The following is a 16,602-nucleotide window of genomic DNA, read 5'->3' as shown; positions in this document are numbered from 1 at the left end:
ATGTTCATATATGCATTTTAAATTCAATTAGTTTAAGCATTTTCTGAAATACTTGATGACTATATGTTCTTCTGAATTTATTTCTTTGTTGAAAAAAAGTGGTACAATAAACTGAATGTATACTTTTTTCTAAAAATATAGTAAACTACCTGAATAAGATTAGTCACTAGAAACTCCAGCACTAAATTATTTTATCATTCTGTAGTTTCTCAACACATAGTAGTTTTACATAACTCATTGAAAAAAATCCAATTTACTGCCCATTTTATCTTCTATTAAAAAATCATTACATGGACTAATCTTCATTCACTTGTATCATCAACAGGAACATGTCCCTTACTGCAAACAAAAATCTATACCCTTCTAAATTCTCTGAAACATTAACATTCATCATGTACAAGTCCTAGAATATTTTAACAGTCTTTATTAATCGCAAAATTAGAATTTTCAAACAATCAACAGAGTATTCCTCATTTATATTTTTTCACATAATAAACAAATAAAATTCACAAATCATTTGTATGTATATAATACAACATGATTCACTATAATGTGTTACTCTGTTAATTTATATTTAACAGGCCCCTCACGAGCTAGTGGGGGACATTTTATTTTTAAAAAATATTTTTTTTATTAATTTAATTAGAAATTTTTGTTGACTAAAAAGAAGGCATTTCCTGCACTGTTTTGGTGTTTAGGCTGCAAAAAATGGCCTAAAGTGGTGAGGTGACTAAAATCTGTTAGCACATCACAAGCTTAACAGCTAAGCATAAGAAGCATGGAAGTCATAAAATGATGTGTAAAAGTATTCAAGAACCACTTAGAACTACCCAGTAGATATTGTGCAGCAAGCCAAGTACAATATTATGCCTACAGTTGCTTTCAAAGTGTTCCTGCTCATCCTACTGCTGATTATCGTGATGCTTTGACCCTCCCTATCAAAATTCACACATGAAATTATTCATATCTCAATTGAAAGCTAAACATAAAAATGTGATAGCAAAAGCATAAAAGTTTGGTAATAGTTTAATTAATGATGCTAAGGACGTGTTTTTTTGTTTTTTTCTCATATGTACTGAATTTACATCCAGCAGGTAGACCTTAATATCAGATAGTATGGAAATTTGAGGATGCTGTATTTTACTTAAAAATTTATCAATTAACAAATGAAAACTTGTCTTGAAAAAGAATGTTTGCTGACAGGGATTTGAAGCTATGACCCACAGAATGCAAAGGCAAACATCCTGTCCATCAGGCCATTCCAGGTCTTAACTGTGTTTGTAAAAAATAAGTAATTAAGTGGCATATATTTAAATAGGTTTTAAGAGCATGGAAAGACTGTTTACAATGAAAGTAAATGTAGTACCAAGAATATATATGTATTGGTGGAAAACTAAAAAGAATTTATGAAGATTGAATTAATAATAATAATGAATTACTCCTGGAAAATGAGACTAATGTAATTTTCAATATTAAATAATTTAAAATAAAAAGTATTTTTATACTCCTCTAAAAACTGAATTCATGCACTATAGGATTTAGTATTAACTTTTTCATTATAAGGTTGGTTTAATCAACCAACTTCATAAGCATTTTGTGCTTGTTATACTTTACTACTATAACTTTTAATATACTTTGTATATCTTCTCAAAATTAGGCAGACTTTTACAAATATAGTGTATGCAAAAAAATCAGATTTTTTACAGAAATATGTTTTCTAAAGATTAACCTGTGAATATATTTAATCTTTCTATATACTAGTCCAAGTTCAAAGTGATTTCCATGTTAAAAAACAATTACCTTTTCTGCTTCTCAAAATTTATTTGCATAATCTTTAAAACTTCCAAAACAAATTTCAATTGTTCTTTTTTTCCAGTAAAACTTCATATTTTACTTATTTTCTCTACTCAAACCGTTATAAGGTTGGTCAATTTAAAACCCATAACAGTATACATTTATTTATATTTAAAATTTATTATTTTATTGTCTTTTGCCCCTGTATATACTGTCTGTGCTACTATAAATTGTAAATTACAGGACAAACATGCAGCTCACATTATGCATGAGATACTTGCAAGCATATTCTGCAAAAAATTTTATTATTATTTATCTCACCTAATCTAAACTAACAAAAAAACTATTCCTATTTTTATATTTTAGTAACTTAGTTATTGTTATAAAAATAAATAACACATATAAAAGAAGAAACAAACTATTACCTAGGCTGTATATTTGTTTTGTTCTGTTTATGATATTTAACTCCATTTTTTATAACAATGGTACTACTGCACTAAATAATTTTTCATTTAATGAAATAATGCACCAAAAAATACAGGTTAATAATGTTTAAAAAGCAGAGATTATCCCCCAACTATTATAATTTTTCTGGCTTTCTAACTAGGTGACAAGAGCCATTAAAAATTCCTCTGAAATTGTTATTGTATTTCCCATGGAAAACTAGATTGAATTGAAAGTAAAACTAACAATTGTCTGTATAGAAAATAACGTAATATGTCATTCGATTCATTAAACTTTGGCTTTCTATTGGTTTTAAATAATACAGTATTGAATGTCAAAGAGAAGTATTGGTAATTTCCAAAAGAAAAAATGCGACAAGAGGGGTATGATTTTCTATCTGATGACTCTATAATCAATGATATTATAACAAGTAATTTACATTAGATTAGATTTTGGAGGTTTGGTAAATAAATCAGAAAAGATGGATGTCACAATTCTCCAAAGGGAAAATTCTAGATTTTTTAAAAGAAATAACTTAAAAATTATATTTATTGTTAAATATGGATTGTTAGTTGTATTTTTATGCCACATTTATTAGTATACTATAAAAAGAAAGTAATTTAATTAAATTTTGGACACAATTTACTAAAACCTCATGATATGCACAGAAAAATATGCATCAAACAAGAAGCTTTTAAGTTTCTTTTTTTGTCTATGACAGAATACAGATATATGTGTGTGTATATTTTACAACAGGAAGGTAGAGAAAAGTCAGTAAAGGTTTTGATTCTAATGAACACAACATGACTAAAAGTAAAGTGAGTTTAATTATACTAAATATTTTTGAAATATGTCGAAGACAATTATAATTTATATTTGTCTTGATGCATATTTTTCTGTGCATATCATGAGGTTTTAGTAAATTGTGTCCAAAATTTAATTAAATTACTTTCTTTTTATAGTATACTAATAAATGTGGCATAAAAATACAACTAACAATCCACATTTAACAATAAATATAATTTTTAAGTTCTTTCTTTTAAAAAATCTAGAATTTTCCCTTTGGAGAATTGTGACACCCATCTTTTCTGATTTATTCACCAAACCTCCAAAATCTAATCTAATGTAAATTACTTGTTATAATATCATTGATTATAGAGTCATCAGATAGAAAATCATACCCCTCTTGTCGCATTTTTCTTTTGAAAATTACCAATACTTCTCTTTGACATTCAATACTGAATTATTTAAAACCAATAGAAAGCCAAAGTTTCAAAGTTTAATGCATCGAATGACATACGAGGGCTGTTAAAAAAATACGCGGACTGACGTCATAAAACAAAATGTACTTTATTTAGAAGTTACAGGTCTGGGACCCCTTCAAAGTACTCTCCTCCCCAACGCACACACTTATCCCAACGATGTTTCCACTTGTTGAAACAGTCCTGGTACGCTTCTTTTGTAATGTCCTCCAGCTCCTTCGTCACATTTGCCTTAATCTCGGAAATCGTCTCAAATCTTCTTCCTTTCAAGGGTCTTTTGAGTTTGGGGAACAAGAAAATATCTCAAGGAGCATGGTCAGGTGAGTAGGGGGTTGGGGGTTGGGAAGAACAGTGATCGAGTGTTTGGCCAAAAACTCACGAGTTCTGAGGCACAAATTTCTCAGCAATGCAGTGCATCTTCAATTTTTCGGTCAAAATCTCGTAACAAGATCCAACTGATATCCCACACTCTTCAGCAAGCTCCCTGACAGTCAGACGTCGATTTGCCCGCACCAGGGTGTTGATTTTGTTGACGTGTGGGTCGTCAGTTGACGTGGAAGGATGTCCAGGACGCTCATCATCTTCAATGGACTGTCGACCATCCTTCAAACGTTAATGCCACTTGAAACATGCCGTACGCTTCATAGCAACATCACCGTAAGTCGTGTTAAGCATAGCAAAAGTTTCAGTCGCAGATTTTCCAAGTTTAACACAAAATTTCACAAGTCGTTGCTCCTTCAGGTCATTCATTCTAAAATCTGCCAAACGAAAAAATCGCACTTCACTTAAAACTGCATAGCTAATACACAAATGAAGATATCTGTAATCGGGAAATGGCGTCGTAATCAGCTGATCTGTGTGAACCTAGCGACACCAAGCGGATTCCCCTGGAACCAAGTGGAGCCGCGCAATTCAAACAGTCCGCATATTTTTTGAACAGACCTCGTATTACATTATTTTCTACACAGACAATTGTTAGTTTTACTTTCAATTCAATCTAGTTTTCCACGGGAAATACAATAACAAGTTCAGAGGAATTTTTAATGGCTCTTGTCACCTAGTTAGTTATAACACAACATGACTAAAAGTAAAGTGAGTTTAATTATACTAAGTATTTTTGAAATATGTTGAAGACAATTATAATTTATATTTAGTTTGAAATTATGCACAGATATCTTTCTACAAATTGTTCTTATCACCAACTTCCAAAAGGATGTAAAGACTGCCATATGTATAACTTCTAAAATGTGATAAAAAACATTAAGATGTGTATTTATTGAATGTGCTACCTAACCTAACTTTGTAGTTATACATGAAAAATAAGGCTGAATTAACATTACACCTCTTCTCTTATAACTTTTTAACAGTTACATTTCATTTTTAGTTTGGTAGTAAATAGGTTCTAATAATAAAAATTAAAAATATAGGAAGAAGGAAAATATTTCTCCAAATATTCAGTTAAAGCACAAACACATTAAGCAGTCAAATTTTGTTTATTAATTTCATTGAGGAAATAAATACTCAAGAGTTGTATATATTTTGTATAGAAAGATTATTTTATTACCAAAAAAATATCCTTCAATCTTACTATACACAAATACTGTTCTTAGGTACCCACAATCATTCAAGATTTGTGGAAAATTAAATGATTTCATTCTCTTCTGAAGCTTAGCTGAGCTGCTAAGTAATGCACAAAAATTAAAAGTAAATGATTATATTTTAAATAAAATCATAAACAGTAAATTATAGTTGATAGAAAATATCCTAAAAACACAATAAGCCTAGGAAAAGTAAGGACTTACCTTTACTGGTTCCAGAACTACTAGGTGGTCATACCATGTTATAAGACTGGAATAAAGTTCTGTGTATTAAAATCTCAAGAAAGTATAATTTAAAAAATTAAAAAAAAACAAACATTAGGTTTAACACAATTAACTACTCAACACTTGTTATGACATAAATCTATTTAACAAATTTGTCAGATATCTAAAAACAAGTTCACTACATTTCAAAGCAGGCATGAGAAGATGCTGAATTACACAGTATTTTATAAAATTAGATTGTTACAACATTGAAGAGTACAGTCTGAGTTTACTACATATTCGAAGAAATAATAAAAGAAAGCATTCAAAATATTCTCTCCAAATTAATGACAAAAAAGATCCATTTGTGCAATAATAGTAATGTTATCCCATGTCTAACTTGTATATTGTGTAGAATAAAATATACCACTGACTTGAACTAATGATATGCAAGAGATACAGCTGTGTCTTTTATGATAAACCATCCCAATGTTAAACCATTACCATTTAAATGCACACAGTTGTTGTAATGGACATGGTGGGGTGAATTAAAGCTACTCTTCTTTAATCAGTGATGTCAAGAAAACCCACTTGTAGAGAAATATATATGTAAAAACGGCTCGGTCATCAAAAGAAAGGTACCGAAAAAGGTCGAAACGTTGTTCACTCCTCTACGTAAAATATTTTCTCACCCCAAACGAGCCGTTTTTACATATATACTACTCTTCTTTATTGTTTGTTTGAATAATTTTATTAATGAAACAGTCTTCAGTTGTTTAGGTTACTTAATCTAGAAGTATGAACTTCGACCAACATCTGTCTAAAATATCTAAACAATAAAATTTTACAAGTTATTAAAAATAATAAGCAAAATGGTCACATTTAATAATTCAAATATTCACACTTTCCAAAACTTTCTTTTTTTCTACTTTTTTTTGGTGGATTTCTCTTACAGTCAGCTAAATTGACAAGAAATGTTTTCTGCTAAATGAAGATTTAGGTGTTGACTGTATTAACTTTGAAATCATTTAACCGATTTGTAAATCATATAATCAATTAATACAATATATACATATTTGCTAAAATACAGTTTGATTGTACATCCATATATACATATACATATAAAATCAAGGTAATGGTCTTTTATTAGAAATCCAAACATTACTTACATAAATGTTTTTTCACATAACATGATTTGATATTTTCTAAATACTGAAAATTTATAGCAGCAGTAATACACAGAATTACTGCCACATTTTCTTGTAATTTATTTAAGCAAATAAATCATACTATTTATTTAGTGTTAGCAATTTTTTTAGTAGTGCATAGAATGTTTGTTTGCAGTTGTTTAGAGGTATAATTTTTTGTTGTATAAAATAGAAATTTTGCATAATTTTTTTAAATGAATAAAATTAAAACAGATGAAATTATATGGCCAAAAACAAAAGCAGAGATTAATTTTCTGTAATCATAAGCATCATATCCACAGAAAAGTAAAATGAAATATACCAAATACTCAGAATTTCACAGTTCTTTGTTTTCTGGTAAGTTACTGACATATACCTTTTGAACTACACTGTTTAACAGTGACAAACTCTCCTATAAGAATGATTTTACTTCATGATAAAAATGCCTTAAGTTTGTATGATTGGAACAAAACTACAATGGTGAAATAGTCTGGAAGATGTAAGAGACTTCTTATAACAAAAGCCTAATAGAGTAAACTGAATATTATAAATTTATATGCAAAACGGGTCTTTTTGGGTTGAGAAAATATTTTACATAGAAGAGTGAACAACGTTTCGACCTTCTTTGGTCATCGTCAGGTTCACATAGAGGGCGGTATTAGATGTTTGAATATATAATTTTATTTATTATATTAATATAGGTATAAAGGCGTTCCTTTATATTGGTTTATTTTGGGTTTAAGTTGTTGTATAAGTAAGGCTTCTTTAATTATGTTTATGTTTGTTTCTTTATTTAGTATTTGAGTGTTTTCTATGGTTATGTTGTGTTTATTTGATTTGCAGTGTTCAAAAACGTGTAAAGGTGACTTTTTATGTTTTTTGAATCTGGTTTCCATTTTTCTACTTGTTTCTCCAATATAGAAGTCGTGGCAGTTATCACATTGTATTTTATAAATAATGTTGGTGTGGTGTTTGTCAGTGTAGTTTTTACATAGTATAGACCTCAGTTTTGTGCCTGGTTTTTGAATAAATTTGGTATTAACTGGAATGTCATATTTTGTTACTAATTTTTGCTAAATGTTGGTTATTTGTTTGCTGATGTAAGGAATATATGGTATACAGCAGTATATGGTTTTGTGGTTTTTTGATTCCTGAGCTGTATTTACTTTAGTTGGTTGATTTTGCTTTCTGTCTAGGTGTGTGCGTATAATGTTTTCTACGGTTTGTGGAGGAAACTTATTGATGTTGATGAAGTATTGTTTTATTTTGTCTAATTCATCGTTAATTTTATCTGGTGAGCATAGTTTTATGGCTGTGTTTATTTGGTTTCTTAGTATGTTGAGTTTTTGTTTTGTTTCACGTGCTGAGTCCCAAGGAATGTATAGTCCAGTATGGGTGATTTTTCGGTGGGTTTCTGTTTTGAATTGTGTGTCAGTTCTTGTAATTTTGAGGTTAAGAAATGATATTTGATTGCTTTCTTCCTGTTCACATGTGAAGTTAATGTTGGGATGTATAGAGTTAATGTGATTGAAAAATTAAGTATGTGTTCTGTAGATTTGAATCCCGCAACCGTGTCATTTACATATCTGTACCAGTATAGTGGTGGATGTAATGCTGTATTGATTGCTTGTGTTTCAACATGTGTCATAAAAATATTGGCTAGAACTGGTGATACTGGGTTGCCCATGCTTAGGCCATTTGTTTGTATATAGTTTTGGTTGTTGAACATGAAGTTTGTCTTTATCGTGGTGAATTCTATGAGGGTTGTTAACTGGTTACTGGGAATTTCTATAGTTGGGTTAGGGTCTCGGATATAGAGTTCTAAGGCTATCTTGCAGGCTTCAGTGGTTGGAACTTCTGTAAAGAGGGATATAACATCAAAACTGGCCATTAAGGCTTTATGATTAAGTTGATTTAGATTAGACTTGAAATTAAAAGAGTCTTTGATGAATGAGCTGGCTGATGTTACATATTTGGAGAATGCCCATGCTATGTATTTACCAAGATTGTAATTAAATGATTCATATGTGGACATTATTGGTCGTAATGGACAATCTGGTTTATGAGGTTTGGGGATGCCTTATATTTGCGGTGTGCATGAGTCGGTTTTACGTAGGTAGGAATAAAGTGTTTGTGAAATTGTGTTGGCTTTTTTCATTTGTAGTAGTAATTTGTTCAGTTGCGTCTCGTGTGTCTTTGTTGGATTTGTGTGTATTGGTTTAAATTTGTTCGTGTCTGATAGGATGTTATTCATTTTTTGGATGTATTCATTCGTGTTCAATATGACTATAGCGTTACCTTTATCTGCTTTTAGAATTTTTATGTTTTTGTCTTGTTTTAGGTTTTTAATGGAATTAATGTCTCTTTTTGTAAGATTGTTTTTTAGTTTTCTGTTTTGTGAAATTATGTTGATGGTTTTGTGAGAAAATTCTTTGAAAAAATCGTTTAAGATGTTGTTTTTAGGTGTTTCTGGAAAATATAAATTTGTAATTTTACCTGGGAAGTTTGGCTGTTGGATGTCAATAAAATTATCTAAGTTGTCTTCTTTCTGTTGGTTGTGTTTGGTTGTTTCCTTGTTTTTCTTCTTTGTAGAAAGTATCACAAGGCTCCTGGCTAGGTCTTCTAAACATGTTTTGATTTCTATGGTTGGAATGTACCTAGGTGCTATTGCGAAGTTGAGTCCTTTGTTAAGTAGATGTTTCTCGTCTGTGTTTAATTGACGGTCGGATCTGTTAATTATGAGGTTAGTCAACGGTTTGTTGTTTTGGTGTCTTTTCTGTTGTTTGCATCTTAGTTTTTCTAGTTTTTTGTTGTGGCAGATCTTTTTGTCTCTGTCGTTCTTAATATTGATTTGGTTTATGTTTCGTTGCATAAGTCCGTAAATCTCTGGTTTAATGCAGCATGCCAGTTGATGGTCTAGGTTCATTTTTTGTTTTTGTAAGTCATGTAGTTCTTTGTATTTTGTGTTCAACATGGCTTTAAGTAGTTTTGTCTGTAAATTTTGGATAATGTTTGTGTATGTATTAAAATTTTTTGAAAGTTTTACCTTTACAAAATTAGGGGTTAGTTTTCTACATTGTTGAATAAAATAAATGTCATTTCTTCTATTAATAATTTGTTGGTTTAAATTTCTCAGTTTCTTAACGATCGTGTGAGCGTGTACTGTTAATAGTGGTGTACGGTATGCTAGTTCAGACATAATGGTAACAGGTAAGTACAAATACACTGAGAAAAACACAAAAAACTTACACTTCTCGTACAATCGCCGTGATGAAATGATAATCAGTGATGTCAAGAAACCCATTTGTTGAGAAACGAGCCGTTTTTGCATATAAATTTCTCAACAAGTGGGTTTCTCGACATCACTGATGAATATTATAAATTATTATGAATATTATAAATATTAAAAATAAAACTACAATGGTGAAATAGTATGGAGGATGTAAGAGACTTATAACAAAAGCCTAATAGAGTAAACTGAATATTATAAATAAGAATATAATAATTGAATTGTATATGTTATGCTTTGCTTACATACTTAATACTACAAAATCTACCATATACAATTTACTTTTCTAGACACAATAAATGTTTAATAGTTATAATATATTAACTGTCAATTTCTCTTAAAACTGTGATGTTGCTGAAATGCTGAATATTAAAAGGAAGACTGATGGATCACAGTTGAAACATCATAAACATTTAGAGAATCAAGAATATTTGGTATTAAACTTAAAATACTCAAATAGCACTGCACTCACTTTTGAGTCCAACACACTAAAGCTCTGTTTGGTGAAGAACATATTCCAAAAGGAGACCACTTAGGATGGATAACTTCTTCAAGTATTTCTTCTTGATGGAAAATCAATTCTAGAACAGTCCCAGTTAATTGTAATAAATTTTATGGGAACAAGTAACAATAAAAGCTTGCTACAATCTAATACCAACACTTAAATGAAGACTGGAAACATTAATGATTAAAAGTAACTATCAGATATATAAAATATAATTTTTGACATTAGTTTCAAGTTAATAGGCCCAATATAAATAAAATGATGGGCATTTTGTCCATAGAAAATGCTGATGTATATAAAAACGATTAAAAAAAGTTTGCTTTACATGTTTGAAGACTATACCAGAATTTTATTCAGATTATGATTCCATTAGAATATTTGCCTTTCCATAAGTTTGTTTCTGAAAAAAACCCACAAAAAAACGAAAACAGAATATACAAGTGGAATAAAAAAAAGCAACCATACTTTTCTCAAAATTTACCATAATGCTAAACTCTCAGTTTTTGAGTATTTTAATTCATTTTTTAACAGATGAATATCCTCACAGATATAAAATAATGGGATGACTACTAGATAGGAAGTTTTTTATATTAAGTTTTAATGATTTCCTCATCTTCAATATATTAGCCACCATAAAACTGACTCATTTAAACATTTTTAAAACTGTGATGCTATTGAAATACTGAATGTTAGAAGTAAAACTGAATGGTCACAGTTAGTTTTATAGACATTTAAAGAATCAAAAATTTGTGGTATTCACATTAAAAAATACCATTGTTATTACTATTGAGTCCAACATACCAAGGCTCTACTAACTGAGTTAAAGGGATAACTCAATAGCACTTATAAGCATGACAGTTTTTTAACAATTCAAGTTAATACAATAGTACTGTGGGTGTAGTATAGAAAGCAAATGTGTAACATGAACTATTTAAGCATTTTCACATATACGACTTTTTTTTAAATTCTTGTTACATATTCTTACAATGCATGAATAAAATTTCAGTTTGGATATTTCTTGAATCACAAAGCTCACTCTAAATGACCACTTTCAGTCTACTTATCAAAAGTTGATTTAATGAGCTTGTTTTTGGCTTTATTTTATTCTAGTTCTCTAGCTTGTAATACATCACAGATTACTGACTATTCAATAGAATTAATAAAAGTCACAGATTATTAGCAAATATTGCTTTCTTTAGGCACAGATGCATGTAGAGTTGTTAGTGATTCACCATTTTTGTGCTAAGAATTGTAATATTTGTGTCAGTGTTACTGAATTTGAAGAAACATACAAATATCCATGCTGATGTCTACATAATCTAAAAAGAAACTGGAAAGTAACATAGTTAAATCACCCACTTGTGAACTTTTATTCATTCTGTTAAACAGTACATGTTGGTATGTTTAACTCCATCTCCATATGCTTACCCCTTACTGGATCAAACAAATGCACTTAAAAGAAAGTGATTTAACTATAAATAGGGATAAAGAAATATGATTCTGATTACCTTTCATTCTATTTTGCTGCAAAACCTGCATACATTAATTTGCTAGTGAAGCTTATATAGCTTTATTCATGGTGATGTTTCAATTCTAAAAATTACAAACATTACAATAAATTATTGAAGGTGTATGGTTCTCATGTTGGCATAGTGGTTTACACTGACCTTTTCCTTGAGAGTCTACTTCAATCTTTACAATACGACCATCAGCAGAACTCAACAGTAAAACGGTTTTACTTGGTTCTTCTTTCAAAATACACATACCTGATAAATTAAGCACCCAAACTTTCAAAATATGTATTAAACCATGTAGATGCAAAGTACAATTTCATATAGCAACGACTGACTTAAATTCTCAAATTACGTTAAAATAATGTTTTCTTAAATTACATAAATTGTACTCAAGATAATTATACACAATTAATTAATTACTTTCCTAGTTACAATCTCACTGATATATAACCAAGTACTGAGATTTTTCTTTGTGTTGTCTCCTTAACAGATGTCAAATTTTATGTTTCTTGTTGTTGTATTTTCTTGACATGAGACTCAAAATATGCCCCAGGTCCCCTAGGTGTTTATCTTGTAATAAAATAAAAATTCCCAAGAAAGGTAAAATTATGTTTCCTTATTAGACTTTACTATTTTAGACCAATTACTAAAAAAAACTATTTAAATACATACAAAATTTTCTTTCAGATAGACAGCTATTGTTCAGAAGAAGTAAAAAATATGAATTTTCCAGACTTGCTATCCTTCCTACATTCAGTTGAATATTAAAACACTTCTTTACTGAACAAAATAAGATCCATGTTTTAAAACAGTACAGTACAAGGACCATATATTATGTATTCAGTTATGAATCTGACTAAGTCATTATATTATCCTGTATGAATCATTACCTACTAATTACAACTTCTTTAAAACAGCATATCGTACCTGTGGCTGTGAGTTGATGAAGCCCAGCTGTATATCCAGTTGATTCAATGGTCATGGAGGTGTCACTCACAAATATCTTACTACCAATCAAATGAAAACCCTTGCTGACAACTGTTAGGAAGCACCCAGCTAATACCTGTTGCATTCAAAAGAAAGTTTAAAATGAATAGAATAGTGCATCATTTCTAAATAATAAATATTTTAATTATGTTACACCTAATAAAAATGTTAATTTTTATTAACACACATTAATGTAGATTTTTTTTTTTTATTTGTTATTAATTTTACAAAACAACTTCAATAAATGTGATAATACTGTGGTGTCACCTGAATACTGAACTGAGGATATTTTGAGAACCTAAGTGTAGATGGTTTCTAATCCATTAAGTAGTCTAAAAATAAGCAAAGAATGGGCAGATTTCCACTATTTCAGTTTAGAAGTATTATTCTTACATCTAAATGTTATCCTGAATGGTACAGTCTACAGAACAATAACTTTATTAGTGTACGTAATATTACAAAAACTGCTATGAGCTTTCAATAACAAGTTACATTCAACTGTAATAAACCTGCAAGCAAAAAGTGCATATCAGTAGATGCAGCATACTTCGACTTGTTTATATGAAATGTTGTAACTATTATTTGATCACATAAAGCTAGTGAAGGTATATATTGTGTATTGCATACAAATTATGGAATGACATTCCATTACATACTCCCTCACCTCTTCTCAAAAAACCTCTCTTAGAATTACATAAAATCTTGGTGTGAAGATATAATTTTCCAGAAAAACTAAACTGAAATATTGATTTTTTTTTGACAATCACTATATTTATTGTATTATTTCAATCAATCACACTTTTATCATTTGTTTTGTCTCACTGATAAATTATTTCTTTAAAACCTAGAAATTTAACACTGTAAATAAAAATAAACAATTTTTTAATTACCAAATTAAAATCATCTGAGATCTTAAAAGTACATTTTGTATTGAATTTCTCATTTCATCAAAAGAATATTTATACTGTATCAAAAAAAGAATGCAGCATGTAAAGTTGAAATAATAAAAATGTTCTCAAGGATCACAGATTAAATTTTAAAAAAGTTTTCTCTCAGTGCAAAACCAAAATAAACCTAATAAGTTGTTTGAAATAACTCTGACTCAAAACATAACTGTACATAAGCACCAACATTTTCAAGATAATGCTTTCAGAATTAGTTAGATTTCTGATTTAAGAACTGAAAAACAAAAAGGGGGAAACAAAGGCAAAGGTGGAGAATGCTGAAACGTTTTGCATTACTGATGAAGTCTCCACACTTTATAGTAAAAATATTTCTTTGTAAACATTCATTGTAAAACAAGAATCAAACTTAAATGTTTGGTGCTGAAAATAACCATTACAATATTTTTAAAACAACAAATATAAGTAACAAATACAGTTGGATTTCTGTTTCTCAAAGGTTGCAATGAAGCAGTTTATTTGTATTTTCACCCTATTCATTCGATCTTTTTCAAAACTTTACATAACTGAATTCTGATTATGCTCCTCTATTTCAATAATCCAATAAAATGTTGTAAGCTATATTTTCAATATTATAATTTGTAAGGTGAAATTGCTAATCATGATGATAATGGATCTAGATAGTTCATAAAGGATTGTGCACCAATTTCAAAATAATCACTATTATATTTTAGTGTAAAATGTGCTCTTTCTTATAGTTATATGTTAGTGTACATACTATCTACATGTAGGCTATACAGCTCAAATTTGTTGAAGGTGGGTGTGACAGATGTCATGAACTGAAAACATATATTACTTGTTTCAACTGCATTCATTCAGAGAACTTTGAAATGAAGAAATCAAATGTGAGCATCTTATTGTCTAGATGTACCTCTTCTCAACTGCCATTGTAGTATTGAGGATACAGAGAGCCAAAATAGAAAATTTTCATTGCTTGTTGGTCATGTGATAATACATCTGAAGTTTTAAGTTTTTTTAATTATTTATTTTGAAACAAAGGCCTTGAAACTTGGATAAAATAAAACTTTGAATAATAACCTACATTTTAATATTAATTTCATTCACATTCACTGATGGTAAAGTTGTTTAATTAAATTCTGAATGCAACAGAATGCATTAGAATTTACGAAATGAGAAATTAGTTCCAGATTTCCAAAATTTTAATAGGTGATTCAGCATTCATGATTTTTCAGGAATGAAAAACTTTGGTTGGACAACAAATTACTAATTTTGTGCTATTTTGTTTTCTTCTTTCTCTCAATTCAACTAATCAGTGCATGTGTTTAGACACACATGGGACCAAAAGTAGATAGTTCATGCAATACTAAAGTGGTTGTTGACATCACATGGTCATTAGTTTTCAATAACTCCTGTGAAAGTAAATATATACACCACTGCCTTGAATATCTGTGCTGGTCCAGAGGAAACAAAAAACTGTGGCTAACAGAAATAGTGGATAATTAAGGCACTAGTGTAGCAAACTAGTTAGCCAAATGTTAAATCTAAATAAAATTTTTAATATATTTAAGTTCTTATTTAAATTGTAATCTTTTCACTCTTGTTTAATCACATTACTATAAAAAATTATTAAAGTTGCCACAATCATAATCTTAAAAGCAAAGCACCATCAGTCAGTCAGTCACACTTGATTTCTCAGAATTTCATAAGTTACATGAGTGCAGTTCCACCTTGTCTTCTATAATACTTCTTTTGACTGCCAATTCCTATTTTAATTGTCAACATAGACATGAATAGCTCCTAAGCATCTGCATTTTTTCCGCTATAGACATGAAGTTCATTCCCACCCTCTTAATGCCTATAAAAAATAAGTAAAAAATTACCACAAAGCTATGCTTGGGAATTATTACAAAACACCTTTGTTAAAACAGACTAAAGATATCAATTGTCTGTAAGGAAGAGGACAATGCATACCTGGGCAACACTCCAACACAACCTGAATATGTTTCTGTGGTTAAAATCACTCGTCATGCAGCACAGAACAGCTGATGACAAATGAAGCTGAGTGAAATCTTAATGTTGTATTTTATGTTTTTGTATACAATGTTTTTAATCACTAATAAAATAAATTAAGCTATAAATATTTTATATTCCTGTCTTAACAGCTAAAAATAAAAAAGGCAAAACTAAGCTAGAACCAGTCAATATTGAGTTCAAATGCATAGAACGAGTGAGCTGCAATAGGAATGAGTACTGTACTCCTTTGATGGATAATTGTTGCATGCTTAAATGCAGCTGAGCCATGTGGAATTAGATGGGAGTTCAGGATAGTGATGAGCAAATTTTATGTACTAAAGGGCAGTCAAGTTGAGAGTAGTAATATTGGAATAACGAAAGAAGAGGAACTGGTGCAAACAGCAGATGGAAGTTCAAACAAGAAGAAAGTTGCCCTTTTACTACAGGAAGTTTCACTACATCTCATGGTGTATAATTTACAACATAGAAGAGTGAATATTGCCAGCTGATTTCATATGGAGACATGAATGTCAATAAGGCAATCTTCACAATGTGTGAACTACATGGCAATTACTACACCAGAAGTTGATCTTTCAATGAAAACAGAGAGGATAGTCACTGTACCAGAAAGAAGTGAAATATTCATACCACATTATTTGGAATAAATGTACATCTAGTGAGAAAGGTGTAGTGAAATCAAGCATTCCAGTGTGTTCTTAGGTATTGTTAGTTGGAAGAGCTCTACTGGATCTAGTATAATGGTGTAGATGACTTTATTTAGTAAAGACTCAGCTTGAGGTAAAATAAAAAGTTGCTATTATATTAACGCTGCTTAGATTGGATTCCATCAGGGTAAAATTGTATTTGTGGAAGAAAAGACAA

At 29.8% G+C, this 16,602-nt stretch overlaps 1 protein-coding gene across 4 annotated transcripts in view; it reads right to left on the bottom strand.

Moving 5' to 3' along the window:
* LOC143246241 (general transcription factor 3C polypeptide 4-like) overlaps positions 1 to 16,602 on the bottom strand; it is a 55,948-nt gene that overhangs the window by 9,225 nt on the left and 30,121 nt on the right. For 3 of the 4 annotated variants that reach the window (XM_076492613.1, XM_076492616.1, XM_076492615.1), the window contains exons 8-11: positions 12,725 to 12,860; positions 11,951 to 12,049; positions 10,251 to 10,359; positions 5,303 to 5,348 (exon numbers count right to left, since the gene is read on the bottom strand). In XM_076492613.1, the coding sequence (XP_076348728.1) occupies positions 5,303 to 5,348; positions 10,251 to 10,359; positions 11,951 to 12,049; positions 12,725 to 12,860 (390 nt within the window). The remainder of the gene's footprint in view (positions 1 to 5,302; positions 5,349 to 10,250; positions 10,360 to 11,950; positions 12,050 to 12,724; positions 12,861 to 16,602) is intronic. The other variant, XM_076492614.1, reaches the window with a different exon arrangement.

This window comes from Tachypleus tridentatus, chromosome 3 (genome assembly GCF_004210375.1).
Source record: "Tachypleus tridentatus isolate NWPU-2018 chromosome 3, ASM421037v1, whole genome shotgun sequence".
NCBI lineage: Eukaryota > Metazoa > Arthropoda > Merostomata > Xiphosura > Limulidae > Tachypleus > Tachypleus tridentatus.
Note: the sequence above shows the minus strand (reverse complement) of the source record. Positions and strands in the feature narration are given on the sequence as shown.